Source organism: Palaemon carinicauda, chromosome 20 (assembly GCF_036898095.1).
Source record: "Palaemon carinicauda isolate YSFRI2023 chromosome 20, ASM3689809v2, whole genome shotgun sequence".
In the NCBI taxonomy this organism is placed as follows: domain Eukaryota; kingdom Metazoa; phylum Arthropoda; class Malacostraca; order Decapoda; family Palaemonidae; genus Palaemon; species Palaemon carinicauda.
The window spans coordinates 18,834,574-18,853,312 of record NC_090744.1 but is presented as its reverse complement, the minus strand read 5'-3'; the positions used below and the strand labels follow the sequence as shown (position 1 = coordinate 18,853,312).

Sequence of the window (18,739 nt, the reverse complement as noted above, 5' to 3'; positions counted from 1 at the left end):
CCCTGAATCCCCTTCCCCTTGAGGGGCGCCTAGATGAGCCTCTGGCTGCTCCTCTAGGCTTTGCTCGAAAGGAAGTTGACTGCCCTTCGAACGTTGGGTTGAATGCCGGGGACTGTGTCGACACGGCCTGGGGTACCCACTGGAATGTGGTCGGGGTTTGTGCCACCATCTGGGGCACTGAAGGCATCGGCAATTGCTGTTGCTGTTGCTGTCTAAATGGCTTGGCTGGCCGAGACGGTAGCCTAGTCCTCTTAGTCTTCCTCTTTGGTTGGGGACCCTCATCCGGGGAAGACTTTCTCTTGATAGACAGGCCCCACTTCTGGAGAAGGTTTCTATTCTCCGTGGCGGCCTTATCAACAACTTCTTTGACCGATTCGCTAGGGAAAAGGTCTTTGCCCCAAATGTTGGAGGAGATTAGTTTCCTTGGCTCGTGCCTCACCGTAGCCGAGGTGAACATGAACTCCCTACAAGCTCTCCTCGCCCTGACGAAGCTGTAAAGATCCTTCGTCACTGTGGCCAGATGAGTCTTGGCCACTACCATGAACATTTCATGGACCTTGGGGTCACTTGCCATCGTCTCAAGAGTGGTCTGAAGAGACATTGAGGCAGCCAGTCTTTCTTTTGTCTCGAGCTCTCTCCGCAAAAGAAAGTCAGACAGCTTAGGGAGGTTCTCACCGAACTGACGTCCGGCAATATCAGCCTCCAACTTCCCGACTGAGAAGGTAAGATGGACGTCCTTCCAGTCCTTGTGGTCCATAGGTAGGGCCAGCGACAAGGGTTTACACTCCTCCAAGGAGGGGCAAGGCTTGCCAGCCTCGACTGCTTTTAACACAGCCGCAAACCCTTTCTGCAAAAAGGGGAAGGATCTAGCAGGAGAGGACACAAAGGAAGGGAGCTTCTTACTCAATGCAGCCACCTTTGAGTTCGTGAAGCCCCTCTCTTTCATCGAAGATGAAAGCAAAGCTTGAGCCTTAGCATGGTCCATCACTATGACCTCCTTCGGCTCTGTCTCCTCCTTTGAAGCTGGTTCCTTCCTCAACCGGACATAACAGTCCGGATATGACCCTTTGCTGGGCCAGAATTCCACCTCCTCTAGGGGAACTGAACCCAACTTATCCGACATGACGATCTTCCCAATCGTCATCGGCATGTGCTCAGCATATCTCCACGGGTTAGCATCTGAGCACAAGGGAAGGTCTTTCACATTGAGCCTTTTCTGGGGCCCACGTGATGCTGCAAGTTTCTGCATCTGCAGATCCATTGCAGCCGCCTTCTCATTATTCTCCTTCTGCATTTGTTGGATCATTCCAACAATGGAGGAGAGGGCCTGTCCAAGCTCTACTGGGAGAGCGGACGATGTTGAGGGAATAGGTTCAGGGATCTGAACCGGAGCAGCCGACACCTCGTCGGCCTCTTCCTCTACAATGTCTGGGGCTTGATCTTCATCCTGGCCTTCTGCCAGGAGGTCTTCCTCCAGACGCTCGGACACGTCTGACATCCTGTCGTCCAACTGGATGTCTTGCAAGGCGACCGCGACTTCAGCATCCACCGGGATCTGAACTAGGGGGATCTCCTCTTGAGGCTGGGGAATCACTGCATCAGCTGATGCCCTAGGGAAAAGGTAAGCCCTCATCTTCTCACTTGGAAGATAAGGTCCAGAGGTGTTCTTCTGGAAGCCCCTTACCCAGGTACGAAGCTTCTCCCTTGCTATATCCCTTGATTCCGCCGTCCTAGGGGAATCAAAAGCCTCAGTAATCAGGTTAGAGCACACGGTACATACCTGAGGGTCCCAATACCGGAGATCACCCTTGGAGACAGCGCATGCTGCGTGCCTCCTACATAACTCATGTCCGCAGAAGTTCTTACTGCGGACGTTGCAGAAAGCACTTCCGCACTTCGGATGGTCCTCCTGTAAAGAGAAGAAATTTCCATGAGTATCAAGTGAACTACGTATCACTGGATATGCACAGTTTAGCATAACAAATCAGAAAGGAAAGACACACACTTGTGTTTCCCGCACAACCAATTGTTGCAGCCTTCCAGATAATAAAATCGTATGGTTAATCTGTCCTAGAGTAACCAATGAAAAATTTCCAGAGGAAACAGGTGGAGCTCACACCTAAGATATGATTTTAAAATACCGGATAATAGACAAGAAAGAACTCACTTTCTTATCTGTAAGGCAACACCAAAGGGCTGTGCAAGACAACACAAAAGTGTTAGAAAACACAGTGTTGTACCAATACTATACTATAGTTTTCTCCCTACAGTATATGCTATACTGAAGAATACTGGTACAGTATAGAAGGTAATGCGCCGGCCGGCACACACCATAACTAGCTTTAAAGTATACTACTTAACAGCTATAAGGCAGCAGAACGCTGGTTCAAATGCATGTGCCATCCGGCAGTAACTGCCGCCCAGCAACAGCCAATGTCGGCCGGCAACTACACAAGGTAGCACCCGGCTGCCGGCCACCGCTCGTAGCGACCGGCAGACAAGGGCGTGACAATAGCCGGCCGGCAAAGGTAAACAACCAATGCCGGCCAGCAGCAAAAGAACCAGAGAACTCCGACTGCCCGGCTGCCAGCCACATAGGCCGGCACCCGGGTCGGGTACAGCACTAGAAGAAAACAGAATGGATGCCAGGATAAGAGAGTGTACTACCTCAAAGCCCGGCAATCCGAAAGAGTGCAAGTAAGGAAGGGGAGAATCTAATTCAGGCTTCCTGACCAATGCCGTCTGGCTCTACAGACAGACATGGATGAGGGACCAAGGGAGGTCCGGGCAGCACTCAAAGCAGAAGACCTTTGCCGGCCGGCACACTCTGCCGGCCGGCAAGGGACTGAGTCAATTCCACATCCTAACCTATACTAGGTCCAGATGTAGAATGACGTACAGTACTGTAACGGCTAGGCCATTACAGAGATAGAGGGGGAAGGGACAAAGAGGGTCCTACCAACCTTGCTTTAGTAAAGAATCACCCGCAGCCAAGAAAACTCATCTTAGCCTAAGGGAGATCCAAGGAGGGAGGCCAGCAATACTTGCCAACCCCCACTGAACCAAAGCAAGGAAGGTGTTGCTACTCCCGGAGAAAGGATCTTATCCTCCCACCGAGAACAGCAACAAGGACTAGTCTGCTAGATCACAAAAGAAGGAATCATCTCGTACAGAAACCTTCGGGAGTGACCTAAGGAGGCTAAGCCTCCTATGTCTGCGTCGGACTAGCGAGAGAGTCTCAACCCCAAGCCAGACAAACACAGACTCAGACTAAAAACTCTGATGTTCTGCCCCTCTCTGAAGCCAGACTTACTGGAACAGGAAGGTACAGTAACACCCCAATATAGTTGTATCGAAAGTTAATTCAGATAAAACACTAGGGTTAAGCCCAAGGCTTAAACAGAGGGAAAGGGATTGCATACCTTCTCCGAAGAAAAGAAAGCAACCGGGGAGTAAGAGAAAGTATACTAAGGCTCCATAGGCAACTTAGCCTAGGCACCAAGAGAATCGATTACCTAAATCACCGAAACTCACACTTATACTATCTTGGAAATAATCAATATAATCTTAAATGTATAAAACTGCCTAAAGCTTCAATAAAATTATTAACGCAACAGCCGAGCGACAGCGTCCAGGACGCCTCCGGTAGGCAACGGCTCTTGTAACAAAGATTATTACTATTAATCACTTTAAAAATTACCAAGAGCCTACATTTATACATAAAAGAAATAATACTCAACTTATCAGAGGCAGACGAAGTTGGAGAAAGCATAATAAAGCGATTAAATCCAAAATTTTGCGAGAAACACAGGAAAAAACACCGAGTTGTTAAGCTACGCAAAAAGGAATACAGATGGCGCCAGAATCGGCGCAATGCACGCTTACGAAACGGGAGAAGAGAGAGCCTTGCGAACGGCTCTCCTTTTTCTTTCTCGTTTTCGTTTTCTTGCCAATTGACCCCTTCGAAGTGTTATCTCTGTTCGGGGTGCAGATTGCCATGTGGCGTGTCAAGAATACGTCCTCTGATATTTCGCGATATCCCTGGTACTTTCATTAGGGATATTCGCTCCAGGAGTTAGAATTCTGGGTACCTTAAGGTAAATTCTCTGGGAATATCGCCGTAGTTTTAATATACCCTAGGAAGCTACCCTATAGGAACTTCCATCAGGACGACATGGCTTGAGCCCAAAAAAGCTCAAGATAGAGACTACTGGCGTAATCTAACCTAGGCCCTTCGCGTCGCATCAATAGGCGTAGGAGATGATTATGATGATGATGAATCACATAAAAGACAAAACTTTATAAGTAACCAATGACTAAGTAATTATTATCCAGAAAACTCATACGTACAACGTCGAGTTTTATTCCTAAAAATTAAGGTTTTTAGGTTACGGTGATGATATTCTAATACAAACCTCTCAATTATATATAGCATTTCTTACATCCACGTTAATACTCCACATTTTATAGACAGAAAAATATTTCTCAATATCTAAAAGTGTACAGTACATTACGTGCATATGGTTCTTTGTGACAAATTGTCACTTCAAGTGTCATTATCATTGTACTGGACAAGAGTAGGAAGAAAACTGACAAACTTACTTCTTATGTGATCAGTGTGAACGGACAAGAATCGGTACGGAAACTGTAACAAACTGTCACTTCTTGTATGATCAATATGACCAGAGAAGCGAAGGTAAAAAAAACTGTGACAAATCGTCACTTATTGTATGATCAATATGACCAGAGAAGCGTAGGTAGAAAAACTGTGACAAACTGTCACTTCTTGTATGATCAATATGATCAGAGAAGCGTAGGTAAAAAAAAACTGTGACGAACTGTCACTTCTTGTATAATCAATATGACCAGAGAAGTGTAGGTATAAAAACTGTGACAAACTCACACTTAGGAAAACTACCTAAGTAAAGGTAATAGGTTCTGCATAAAACAAAAATGTAATTCACCAAGATTTAAATTTCTTGCACCACAAATTAATTACTTTTCCAAGGCCCAAATAACAATTTGAGTGGACGATAGCTCCAACTGACGATGAAAGGAAGAGGACAATTTTTTTAAAAAGAACTTTACCCAAGGAAGGCTAACAATTGTAAAAAAAAAAAGAAAGTTTCTAATTCCTTCTCATCCCATGTCCGAATCCATTTCTACATACTTGCGCCTTCACCAAAATTGAAGAATTTGTGATGGATATATATTCACCCCTGTCTGTTTCTTACTTTATTTATTTGTTTTGTTTGAGGAACTTTACAATGAAACTACTGTACCGATTTTGACCAAACTTGGTAGTCATGTTGTGTATGACCCAAGGATGAATCTAACGTTAAGGCTAAAGTACATTGAAGTACAAGTATGCAGCAATACTTTGAAAATAATCACTGTTAAGTAAATGGCAAATATTTTGTTAATTTATTTTTTGTTTTTGAACATCATCATGCAAAAACTACTGAACTACTTTCAAAGAAACTTTCTGGACATGTGGGGTATGACGCAAGGACAAATCCATTAGATTTTGAAGAAAATACATTTAAGTACAACTACGCAGTGGAGTTAAGAGCAAAATAAAACTGGTTGTTGTGGCAAAGGCATGCTCTCTACCGAGTGCCCCTCTAGTTCCATCTGGGCACATCACCACTCCACCAACAAATTTACCCCAACTATGAATTTAATATTCCTAGGTCACATCTTAATAAAACCTTTTCCATAACCTTTGTATAGTGCCCATGTTTATGCTTTATTGAGTACAGTATACACCCATCTTAAGTCTCTGTTCTCGCTATTGAAGGGACACTTACATTTACCAGCAGTCTGGTAATCTCTCATCATTTCCTCCTCGGTGCTGTCACTGTATTACCACTCTCTCAACTCCTGCACAGTCCATAGTCTCTCCAAGGTAACAGAAGGGCTCTACTTCTTTTAAGATCTACCCTTGTATTACAGGGCTCTCAACTCATCTATCTTCCCCATATACCCTAGATATATAATATGGGTATCTAAGATATCCTTAATAAACCAAGGAAAAACTCAAACTAACTATAAACAGACTTCCATCTACACCATGTCTTATCCAATAAACAGACTTCCATCTACACAACCTCCAGTGGTAATCAAGGATCTCTTCAGGTACTCAAAAGTATACAGAAAATATAATACATGACACTTGTAATGATGGTGATTTAGGAGGAGAATGAAGCCTTTGAACTAAAGGAAGAAAATTTTTTTTTGGCCTCAGGCCATGTCGTCCTGATGGAAGGTTCCTTAAGTAGCTTTCTAGGGTATATTTGACTACAGTGATATTTCCAGAGAATTTAACTTAAGGTCTCCAGAATTCTAACTCCTGGCGCAAATATCCTTAAAGTTTCCTTTAAGGATATCGCATAATATCAGGGGACGTATTCTTGACACGCCATATAGCAATCTGCACCCCGCATAGCGTTTACGCTTCGTGGGGAAAAGTGGCAAAATAAAAGAGGAGCCGTTACTAAGGTTCCCTTCCTCCATTACTGTTTGAGTACTCAGATGGCGCCACCATCACCGCCATCTTCATTCCTTTTTCTGTAGCGATCTTGCTCGGTGGTTTTCCCAGTGCTCTCTCGGTTTTTGGATTTATTATGCAATCTCCAGCCTCTTCTGCCTCTGGAAAGTTGAGTATTTGATTCTTATGTTGTATAAATTTAACTCTTGCTGTAAAGTAAAAAATTAAAGTCAAAATTAAGTTAAAATTTGGCAGAGCTATTGCCTAAACTGGAGATGTCTTCGGCGCTGTCGTTCGTAACGCATGTGTTATTTAGTTAGTCAGAACGACCTTCCCAGTATAATAGCATAAATGAAATTAGCTATTTAGTCTTCATTGCTAGGAATTAATTATATTATGTCGATCGTATTCACATTAGCTTCGACGACTGAGGTAGCCGATCTTGTTTACGCTAAGCTTCCTAGCCTAGGCGTTCTAGTGTACTTTCATGCATGATATAATAAGCTTTCCTGGTGTTATTACATTCAAATGAAGATATTAGGCAATTTATACACATATGATACAGTATATCAACTGCATATAATACTTCCTCTTCTGAGATAGTATACGAGAGAGCTTCGATGAGTAAAGTATTCGATCTCACTGTCATTAGGCTAATAGCCTAGTGGCTTTAGTATACTGTACTTTCATACATACTCCCCGGTTACCCTCATATATAGGGTAATCCCTCCTTCCCTCTGAGTATAGCCTTTGGCTACAACCCTAGCTGGTGTGCCTCGAGTTGTCATTCAGGCAAGACTAGGCTAGGGTTTTTTCTGCCCCTTCCCTTAGCTGCAGATGGTAAGCTTTGGGTTTGGGTCAGAACCTCAGAGTACTTAGTCTTGTGCCGGCAGCTGATCGTTAGGGTGAATGAGCTTCCCCTATCGATTGATGTTATTGGCATAGGAGGCTATGCCTCCCTAGATTGCACTTGAAGGGGTCAGATGATTAACCCCTTCTCCCTACGGTCTAGTAGACTAGTCCTGTGCTTGCAGACCCTAGGCTGAAGCTAGCCTAGGATGGTGCCAGCACTGGAACTCTCTTTCTCTCTTGTTAAGGTGGCGGCTAAATGTTAGCTGGCCTCTTCACTGTATTGGCAGACCCTAGGCTGGGGAATAGATTTCCACTGCCTAGGATGGCGTCGATACCGAAACAGAGCTTCCTTAGTGTGTGGTAGGACCGGCAACCTGCAGGCTCCTCTCACACCCTATACACGACCCTTTTCCCTCCCCCCTCTGTCCTTTAGTGATGGCCTAGCTATCACAACCCTGTGGCCGTCGTCCTGCAATCTCACCGCTTGCCGGCAGGTTGTAGGACCGGCACGGGCTTCTGCTTGTATGGCCTAGTCGCTCAGCTTTCCCTTTAGGACACAAGTTCTGGGACAGCTGGGTCAGCGGGACCAGCTGCCGGCAGAGGATCCCTTTACTATACTGTAGAGTGTTTTTCAGTCCTTTCTTGGACTGCCATTCTCAACCTGCGCCGGCAGTGGCCGGCAATGAAGGTGGATGGGTGGAAGCTTGAATATCTGATAGTCTCCCCTTCCATTTGAACCCTCATTCCGGAAGAAGGAGGCGAGACAGTGCTCTTACAACATCCTTCACTCCTTGCTTTCTCTCTCTCTATCGGCTAGTGCCGCCAGGTACTAACCTAACTGGCGGCTGCCGGCCACTACCCTAGCCGGCAAGATGCTGGCTAGAATTGTGTGCTGATAGCCAATGATTTGCTGACACAACCAACTTAGCCAGCGAGAGCCGGCCGAGTTTTGACTAACGGCCACTACTCTGTCACATAGAATGCTGACTGGGCTAGTGCCCCGACAGCCGGTGACCCGCCGGCCACCATTTCAGTTGATGTTGTGCCAGTTGAACTGTGCACTAGGTGCTAGCCTTGCCAGTTACATCTACAGTATATATCTATACAGTAGCCAGTAAATTGCAGTATAGGACATACTGCAAACAGAAAACTATAGTAAAAGTATACAGTAGTTAAATTTCCAACATACTTTGTGTGTCCAGGCGCAGTCTATTGTTGAGACCATATAAAATACGGAAAAGAATTCTCTTTCCAGATACTGATAGATGATCAGTTACCAATGAACTTCATTATTAATCCTTTTGGAAGTTGGTGTAACTTACAGCCATCTATCCTTATAGGCTAGATTCTTCCTATGGGCCTCCTCGGGAGGATAACCCAAGGTTTGATATTGAGGGAGGTCGCAGCAATTGGCTGGGCAGGAAACACACGTATGTGTCTTTCCTAATTCATTTCTAGCTTATCTATCCTAAGCTATAATGCAATAAAATAAAATGGAAAATATTATTTAATAATATTTATTAGTTTAACTAGTGAGATGAACTTCCTTATACTCATTTTATTTTCCTCTCTTTACAGGAGGACCATGTGAAGTGTGGCAGCGTGTTCTGCAACCTCCGCAGCAGGGACTTCTGCGGCCACCTGTAGTGTAGGACACACTCCCATTGTTCCATCACCAAGGGACCTCTCAAATATTGGGACCCTCAGGTATGTACCGTGTGCAAAGCCTTGGTTATTGAGGTATTTGAAGACCCCAAGACAGCGGAGTCAAGGGATGCAGCTCGGAGTAAGCTGCGCAGATGGGTTCGTGGCTTCCAGAAAAATGCCAAGGGGCCTTACCTCCCAAAGGAGCGTATGAGGGCCTATCTGTTCCCTAAAGCATCTGCGGATGCTGTTATTCCATAGCCTCACCCTGAGATCCCTTGCGTCCAGATTTCCGTGGATACGGATGTCTCGGATGCGATGAAGGACATCCATCTAGACGACGAGAGGATGTCAGAAGTGTCAGAAGACACTGAAAAGGACCTTCTTGCTGAAGGTCAGGAAGAGGAGTAAATGTTGGCTCCGGAAACGGAAGAGGATGAAGTCGAAACGGTGTCTGTTTCGTCCGTTCCAGCCCCAGAACCAGTGCCCTCTACGTCTTCCGCTCCTCCCCCTGATAAGTCAGATAAGACCCTGTCCACCATCATGGCCATGATGGAGACTTTCCAGAAGAGGAGTGAAGAAAGGGAAGCTGCGCTAAGGAAGGAGATTCATCAGCTTGCAGCGTCCCGCGGTTCTCAGAGGAGACTCAACATTAGGGATCTTCCCTCGTGCTCTGAGGTAAACCCATGGAGGCATGCTGAGTACATGCCAATCACGAATGGGAAGACCTTCATCTCAGAGAAGCTTGGAGCTGTCCTTATCGAGGACATTGAGTTTTGGCCCAGCTTTGAGTCCTATCCTAATTGCTTCGTTCGTCTAAAGGCGGAGCCTGTATCCAAAGAGGAGACAGCTGAAGGAGGTCATATTGCTTGACCACACAAAGGCTCAAGTTTTGTTGGCTAGCAGTCTGAAGGACATGGGCTTCACTAATTCGAAGGTGCCAGCCCTGAGTAAGAAACACCCTTCCTTTCTTGCTCCAGCGACAATGGCCTTCCCCTTTGCGGAAAAAGGGTTCAAGGCAGTGATCAAGGCAGTGGAAGCTGGGAAACCTTGCCCTACACTGGAGGAGTGTAGGCCCCTTTCCCTTGCCCTGCCCACAGATCATAAAGACTGGATGGATATTCAGCTTACCTTCTCAGTCGGGAAGTTGGAGACGGATATCGCTGGACATCAGTTCAGCGAAAACCTCCCCAAGTTGTCTGATTTTCTCATGCGTAGGGAGCAGGATACAAAGGAAAGGCTTGCTGCCTCTCTGTCCCTCCAGGTTATCTTGGAGGCAATGGCCAGTGAACATAGGTCCCCAGATATGTTCATGGTTGTAGCCAAGACGCACTTGGCAACCCTAAATAAAGACTTTTATAGCTTTGTTAGGGCTAGAAGGGCTTGCAGGGAGTTCGTGTTTGCCTTGGCTGCGGTAAGACACGAACCCAGGAAGTTGATATCTTCCAATATCAGGGGGAAGGACCTCTTCCCGAATGAAGTGGTTAAGGAGATAGTCGACAAGGCCGCCACGGAGAACAGGAATCTCCTCCAGAAGTGGGGAAAGTCGGCTAAAGGAAGTCTTCCCCGGATGAGGGTCCCCAACCAAAACGGAAGACAAAGACGCCAAGGTTGCCCTCTCCCCCCGCAAGACAACAACAGCAACTTCCCATGACCGCGGTGCCCCAGATGGTAGCACAGCCCCAACCCACCTACCAGATGGTACCCCAGCAGGTGGTAACTCAGTCACCAGCCTTTACTCCTGCCTTTGAGAGGCAAACCACTATCTTTTGCCCTAAAGGTAGAGGGTCAGGCAGAGGTTCCTCTAGACGTCCCTCGAGAGGAAGAGGGGGTAGAGGAGGATGCGGTCAAGGAGGCAAGCCCTCCGGAAGCCAGAAGCAATCAGATGCTTCCGGTAGGAGGAAGACTCCGACTATATCGGGATCGTTGGACCTTCGATGTCTGGGCCCACAGCCTAATCAAGAACAGACTAGGTTGGAGCTGGAAGGCAGCTCCACCATCATTCCCTCAATTCTTCCAACACTCCACCCTCGTTCTGGAAGAATATACCCGAGAACTCTTAAGCAAACGGGAGATAAGGAAGGCAAAGTCCATCAAGTTCCAAGGAAGGCTGTTTTGTGTTCCCAAGAAGGACTCAGACAAACTCAGAGTCATTCTGGATTTGTCGCCACTCAAGTTCATAGAAAATGACAAGTTCAAGGTGCTGACCCTTCAACACATAAGGACCCTATTGCCCAAAAGGGCATACACAGTCTCCATAGACATGGCAGATGCCTATTGGCACGTTCCGATCAATCGCCAACTCTCCTACCTAGGATTTAGGCTACAAAAAAAGAGTACGCTTTTAGAGCCATGCCCTTCGGACTAAACATAGCCCCAAGGATTTTCACGAAGCTTGCACATACAATCGTTCAACAACTACGCCTAGAAGGTGTCCAGGTGATGACCTACCTGGACGATTGGCTGGTGTGGGCAGCATCCGAGACGAAATGGAGGCAAGCATCAAGAAAGTGATCCAGTTCCTGGAACATCTGGGATTCAAGATCAACACTAAAAAGTCTCGACTATCTCCAGCTCAGAAGTTCCAATGGCTAGGTATCCATTGGAACCTACAGTCACATCGCCTCTCCATTCCATTAAAGAAGAGGAGAGAGATAGTGGGATCTGTCAAGAGACTACTGAAATCCAACAGGGTATCAAGACGCCAACAGGAGAGAGTGCTGGGCTCCCTTCAGTTTGCATTAGTGACAGACCCAGTACTAAGAGCGCAGCTAAAAGATGCATCAGAAGTCTGGAGAAGATACGCATCAAACGCTCGAAGAGATCTAAGAAGACCAACACCGATCCGACTACGATCACTTCTCAAGCCATGGTCGGAGGCCAAGAACTTGAAGAGGTCGGTGCCTCTTCAACCGCCTCCACCCTCAGTCATCATCCACAAGGACGCATCATTGGAAGGATGGGGAGGTTACTCTCATCAACGGAAAGTTCAAGGAACTTGGTCCTCTCTATTCAAGACCTTCTACATCAACATTTTGGAGGCCATGGCAGTCTTCCTCACACTGAAGAAATTGTCCACATGAGACTGATTCTGGACAGCGAGGTAATAGTGAGATGTCTGAATCGTCAAGGCTCGAGATCACCCCAACTCAACCAGGTAATGTTGGCCATCTTCCGACTAGCGGAAAAGAAGAGATGGTACCTATCAGTAGTTCACCTTCAAGGGTTCCGCAATGTGATGGCGGACGCTCTATCCAGGCTAACGCCGATAGAGTCAGAATGGTCCCTAGACGCAAGATCATTCTCCTTCATCTTACATCAAGTCCCGGAACTGCAGATCGACCTCTTCGCGACGAGCGACAACAGGAAACTTCCTAACAGCAGCCCTAGTCGCTTCCAAGTGGCCCCGGAGCAATTGGTTCCCTCTAATATTGGAATTGCAGCCGAGGCTGATTCCTCTGCCGGACCCAGTTCTGTCTCAACAGGTACAGAAGCCAACTCTCTTCGCTTCATTACAGAAAACCCTAGACCTTCATCTCATGATTTTCTCTCCTTAGCAGTAAGAAAAAGGTTTGGGATATCGAAAAAAAGTATAGACTTCTTAGAGGAATATAAGTCTAAATCTACCAGAAGGCAATATGAGTCGTCTTGGAGGAAGTAGGTCACTTTTGTCAAGGCTAGAAAACCAAAAGAGATCAACAGATTTCTGTTTATCCTTCTTTATTCATCTTCATGAACAAGGTTTAGCAGCCAACACGATAACTACGTGTAAATCTGCCTTGACTAGACCCTTGCTTTATGCTTTCCAAGTAGACTTTTCTAATGAAATTTTTAAGAAGATCCCTAAGGCCTGTGCTAGGCTTAGGCCTGCAGCACCTCCAAAGGCCATTTCATGGTCCTTGGATAAGGTACTACACTTTGCCTCAACGTTGGACAACGAGAATTGCTCTCAGAAAGATTTGACTCAAAAAGTTATATTCTTGTTTGCTCTAGCCTCAGGGGCTAGAGTTAGTGAGATAGTGGCCCTTTTTAGAGAAGAGGGCCATATCCAGTTTACTGAAATGGGAGAACTGAATCTTTTTCCTGACCCAACGTTTCTCGCCAAGAACAAGCTACCCACCAAGAGGTGGGGTCCCTGGAGAATCTGCCCTCTGAAGGAAGATGTCTCACTGTGTCCAGTGGAGTGTCTAAAGGTCTATCTTCGTAGAACTTCAGACTTCGGGGGAGGACAGCTCTTTAAAGGGGAAACATCGGGCTCAAACTTATCCCTGAAACAACTAAGGGCGAAGATCACCTACTTCATTTGCAGAGCGGATCCTGACAGTACACATGCAGGTCATGATCCCAGGAAAATTGCTTCGTCGTTGAATTTTTTCCAGCTCATGGATTTTGAGCACCTTCGCTTATATACTGGATGGAAGTCATCCAGAGTGTTTTTACAAGCACTATGCGAAGCAAGTGCAAGAGTTAAAGAGATATGTGGTGGCGGCAGGTAGTGTACTAAAACCTGTCACTTGGAGCTGCGAGGAACAGTGAATTATTTGGGACTATAATTCTATAGGGTGTATATGTTGGCACATTACAGTGCAACATGATAAGTGAAATGTCATCAAGGTGACATTATGGACTGTTCTAGTGTCTAAAGGTGAAGAAACATAGACTTAACACTGGTGCCGTGTGTTTTTTACACAAGTGTAAATAGACAGACCTTTCAGAAAAGACTAGAAAATTACCGAATTTTCAATTGAGTGGCATGAACTTTTGTTTCAGAGAAAACAAGTATTTCCGAGAGAATTTATTTTTTGTTTGCCTGCATTTTTTATGTTATTATGAAATGTATGCTGAATTTTTATTTATTGATTGCCAATAAATGTCTAATTGTTTTTTGCATCTTATTTCGCCCCAAACATATGAAATAAAGTTATGTCTGAGCATTACTTTTATTCCTTATCATTCTGCATAATAACTTGAACAACGATAGTAACTTTGTTCCTGAACGTATGCAAACCTTTTCTGCTATGCTTACCTTGTTTCGACACGGATATAAACTTATGTGTTGTGGTATACAGCTGAGCTGATACACCTTAGATGCTAGGGTGGCTGATGCGAACCCTGGTTCGTTGTAAAAATACAAACTTTAGCTAAAGGCATACTGTACAATGAGACATGTATGCCCCTCTGGTTACTAGGTTGGTCATATGAAATATGCAAACTTCGAGACTTTTTCCCGAGTCTAGGCTGACTCTTCCCTGTAGGGGGCAGGAAGCACTAACATAGTTCACGATTAGAGGTAATGACGTATAACGGTAACGTCATAGGTCTCTAGGTCTAAATGACCAAGGAAATATTGTCTTGAGGTTAAGGCACGATTGGAAAATCCACAGATACTATAATGCTCTGGTAAACTTCCATCAGGACGACATGGCCTGAGCCCAAAAAACGGATTTTGAGCGAAGCGAAAAATGTATTTTTGGGTGAGATAGCCATGTCGTCCTGATGGACCCGCCCTCCTTTCTATGAAAGCCCTTGGCAGGGTCCCTCCCAATAATACTGTATCTGCAGTACCGGCTCAACGCTACAAAGAATAAAGATGGCAACGGTGGTGGCGCCATCTGAGTACTCAAACAGTAACGGAGGAAGGGAACCTTAGTAACGGCTCTTCTTTTATTTTGCCACTTTTCCCCTCGAAGCATAAACGCTATGCGGGGTGCAGATTGCTATGTGGCGTGTCAAGAATACGTCCCCTGATATTATGCGGTATCCTTAAAGGAAACTTTAAGGATATTCACGCCAGGAGTTAGAATTCTGGAGAGCTTAAGTTAGATTCTCTGGGAATATCACTGTTGTCAAATGTACCCTAGGAAGCTACTTAAAGGAACTTTCCATCAGGACGACATGGCTATCTCACCCAAAAATAGATTTTGAGCGAAGTTATTGGCCACTTCAACCACAATGTCTAGTAAGAGGAAAGAACAAAAATCTGCAAGATATAATAAAAGGACTATCTTTAATAGCATTTTGCTTAAGAAAAAGCGGTTCTTTTTATTGAACAATATCAATAGGTGTTGACTTGAAAAAAAAAAAATCTTGGACCTCTGAAAAGGAACAAATGCTAGCTGAAGCTGAAGTGAAAAGCGTCAACCCCCAAAAAATATTCCATGGAAGACTTAAAACTTTTAATAAGTCAACAGCTAAAAAAGAAATGAGGCAGGCAACATTGGGAAGATCTTTGGAGCTATATGCTCATACCCTAATCCACAAAGAGTGGGTAAAATGTATTTCAAAGGGGTCAGTATCTGTAAGACAACAAAAGTCTTCTTCCACTTGGTACTCAGTTTCACCACCATAACTGGGTGTTAACGCAGAAGTTAAACATATCGTATAGGTTTGTAAAATGTAGGATCACATGACTTGAGAACTTATAAAATTCTTTCAGTACTTACCCCATACTTTGTTGTTAATAGTTTCCCCAAGGAAATAAAATGAACTTGCTAAAACAGACATTAAGAGTATGAACGCGATAACATAGCGTATAGGTTTGTAAAATGTAAGATCACATAACTTGAGAACTTATAAAATTCTACCAGTACTTACCCCATACTTTGTTGTTAATAGTTTCCCCAAGGAAATAAAATGAACTTGCTAAAACAGACATTAAGAGTATGAACGCGACTCTTCCTCCAACCGGTAGGTATGCAAGAATTGGATAAACCCAGTGGCCACTTGCATAGGCAATATAACACACCCTGAAATGGAAACATTTGTGTGAAAAATGTTATTTTGATAATAAAATAAATTTTTGAATATACTTACCCGGTGATTATATAGCTGCAACTCTGTTGCCCGACAGACAACTCTACGGTAAAAACTCGCCAGCGATCGCTACACAGGTTGCGGGTGTGCCCAACAGCGCCATCTGTCGTCCAGATACCCAGTACTCAATGTAAACAAAGACTCAATTTTCTCCTCGTCCCACTGCGTCTCTATTGGGGAGGAAGGGAGGGTCCTTTAATTTATAATCACCGGGTAAGTATATTCAAAAATTTATTTTATTATCAAAATAACATTTTTCAATATTTAACTTAGCCGGTGATTATATAGCTGATTCACACCCAGGGGGGTGGGTAGAGACCAGCAATATATGTTTACACTTTTATGAGCTAAGAGTTTTTATTTCATTTTAGAAGTTATCAAAATAACAAAAACAAAATAAATAGGTACCTGGTAAGGAAGTCGACTTGAACAATTACTCTGCCTTTTAAGTACGTCTTCCTTACGGAGCCTCGCGATCCTCTTAGGATGCTGATCGACCCCTAGGATCTGAAGTATCAAGGGTTGCAACCCATACAACAGGACCTCATCAAAACCCCTAATCTAGGCGCTCTCAAGAAATGACTTTGACCACCCGCCAAATCAACCAGGATGCGCAAGGCTTCTTAGCCTTCCGGACAACCCAAAAAACAACAATAAAAACATTTCAAGAGAAAGATTAAAAGGGTATGGAATTAGGGAATTATAGTGGTTGAGCCCTCACCCACTACTGCACTCGCTGCTACGAATGGTCCCAGTGTGTAGCAGTTCTTGTAAAGAGACTGGACATCTTTCAAGTAAAATGACGCGAACACTGACTTGCTTCTCCAATAGGTTGCGTCCATTATACTTTGCAGAGATATATTTTGCTTAAAGGCCACGGAAGTTGTTACAGCTCTAACTTCGTGCGTCTTCACCTTAAGCAAAGTTCGGTCTTCCTCACTCAGATGTGAATGAGCTTCTCGTATTAACAATCTGATAAAGTCTGACCAAGCATTCTTTGACAAAGGCAAGGATGGTTTCTTAACTGAACACCATAAAGCTTCAGATTGGCCTTGTAAAGGTTTAGTACGCTTTAAATAGAACTTAAGAGCTCTAACAGGGCATAAGACTCTTTCTAGTTCATTGCCTACGATCTCCGATAAGCTGGGGATATCGAAAGATTTAGGCCAAGGCCGAGAAGGCAGCTCATTTTTGGCTAGAAAACCAAGTTGTAGCGAACAAGTGGCTTTTTCTGACGAAAATCCTATGTTCTTGCTGAAGGCATGAATCTCACTGACTCTTTTAGCCGAGGCTAAGCATACCAGGAAAAGAGTCTTAAGAGTGAGATCTTTCAGGGAGGCTGATTGTAACGGCTCCAACCTGTCTGACATGAAGAATCTTAGTACCACGTCTAAATTCCATCCAGGGGTAGCCAAACGACGCTCCTTGGTGGTCTCAAAAGACTTAAGGAGGTCTTGCAGATCTTTATGTTTGGAAAGATCTAAGCCTCTATGCCGGAAGACCGATGCCAACATGCTTCTGTAGCCCTTGATAGTGGGAGCTGAAAGGGATCGTCCTTTTCTCAGGTATAAGAGAAAAACAGCTATTTGAGCTACAGAGGTACTGGTCGAGGATACAGAAACTGACTTGCACCAGTCTCGGAAGACTTCCCACTTCGATTGGTAGACTCTAATGGAAGAAGCTCTCCTTGCTCTAGCAATCGCACTGGCTGCTTCCTTCGAAAAGCCTCTAGCTCTCGAGAGTCTTTCGATAGTCTGAAGGCAGTCAGACGAAGAGCGTGGAGGCTTTGGAGTACCTTCTTTACGTGTGGCTGACGTAGAAGGTCTACCCTTGGAGGAAGACTACTGGGAACGTCTACTAACCATCGAAGTATCTCGGTGAATCATTCTCTCGCGGGCCAGAGGGAAGCAACTAACGTCAACCTTGTCCCTTCGTGAGAGGCGAACTTCTGCAGTACCTTGTTGACAATCTTGAACGGTAGGAATGCGTAGAGATCCAGATGTGACCAATCTAGGAGGAAAGCATCTATATGTATTGCTGCTGGGTCCGGGACTGGAGAGCAATAGATTGGAAGCCTCTTGGTCAGCGAGGTTGCAAAGAGATCTATGGATGGTTTTACCCCAAGTGGCCCAAAGTCTCTTGCACACATCCTTGTGGAGGGTCCATTCGGTTGGAATTACTTGCCCTTTCCGACTGAGACAATCTGCTATGACGTTCAAGTCGCCTTGGATGAACCTCGTTACTAGGGAGATGTCTTGACCTTTTGACCAGATGAGCAGGTCCCTTGCGATCTCGTACAACGTCAGTGAGTGGGTACCTCCTTGTTTGGAGATGTACGCCAAGGCCGTGGTGATGTCCGAGTTAACTTCCACCACTTTGCCTCGAAGGAGAGACTTGAAGCTTTTCAAGGCCAGATGTACTGCCAACAGCTCCTTGCAGTTGATATGCATGCTCCTCTGACTCGAGTTCCACAGTCCTGAGCATTCCCGACCGTCTAGTGTCGCGCCCCAGCCCACGTCCGAAGCGTCCGAGAAGAGAACGTGGTTGGGAGTCTGCACAGCCAGGGGAAGACCCTCTCTTAGGTTGATATTGTCCTTCCACCAAGTCAGACAAGACTTTATCTTTTCGGAAACCGGGATCGAGACCGCTTCTAGCGTCTTGTCCTTTTGCCAGTGAAAAGCTAGATGGTATTGAAGAGGACGGAGGTGTAGTCTTCCTAGTGACACAAATTGTTCCACGGATGACAGCGTCCCTACCAGACTCATCCACAGCCTGACTGAGCAGCGTTCCTTCTTCAGCATCTTCTGGATGGATAGCAGGGCTTGATCTATTCTGGGGGCTGATCGTCTTGTTGTTCAGCAACGTCCTCATCAGAGGGTTCCTCATCCGAAAACTGATGAGGAAACGGCAACGGAGTGGGCAACGTCTGGCTCGCTGAGT

General features: G+C 45.2%; 1 protein-coding gene across 6 annotated transcripts in view; it reads right to left on the bottom strand.

Moving 5' to 3' along the window:
* LOC137660172 (androgen-induced gene 1 protein-like) overlaps nucleotides 1–18,739 on the bottom strand; it is a 187,748-nt gene that overhangs the window by 10,536 nt on the left and 158,473 nt on the right. For all 6 annotated transcript variants that reach the window (XM_068394867.1, XM_068394864.1, XM_068394865.1 and 3 more), the window contains exon 5: nucleotides 15,581–15,732. In XM_068394867.1, coding sequence (XP_068250968.1) covers nucleotides 15,581–15,732 — 152 coding nt within the window. The remainder of the gene's footprint in view (nucleotides 1–15,580; nucleotides 15,733–18,739) is intronic.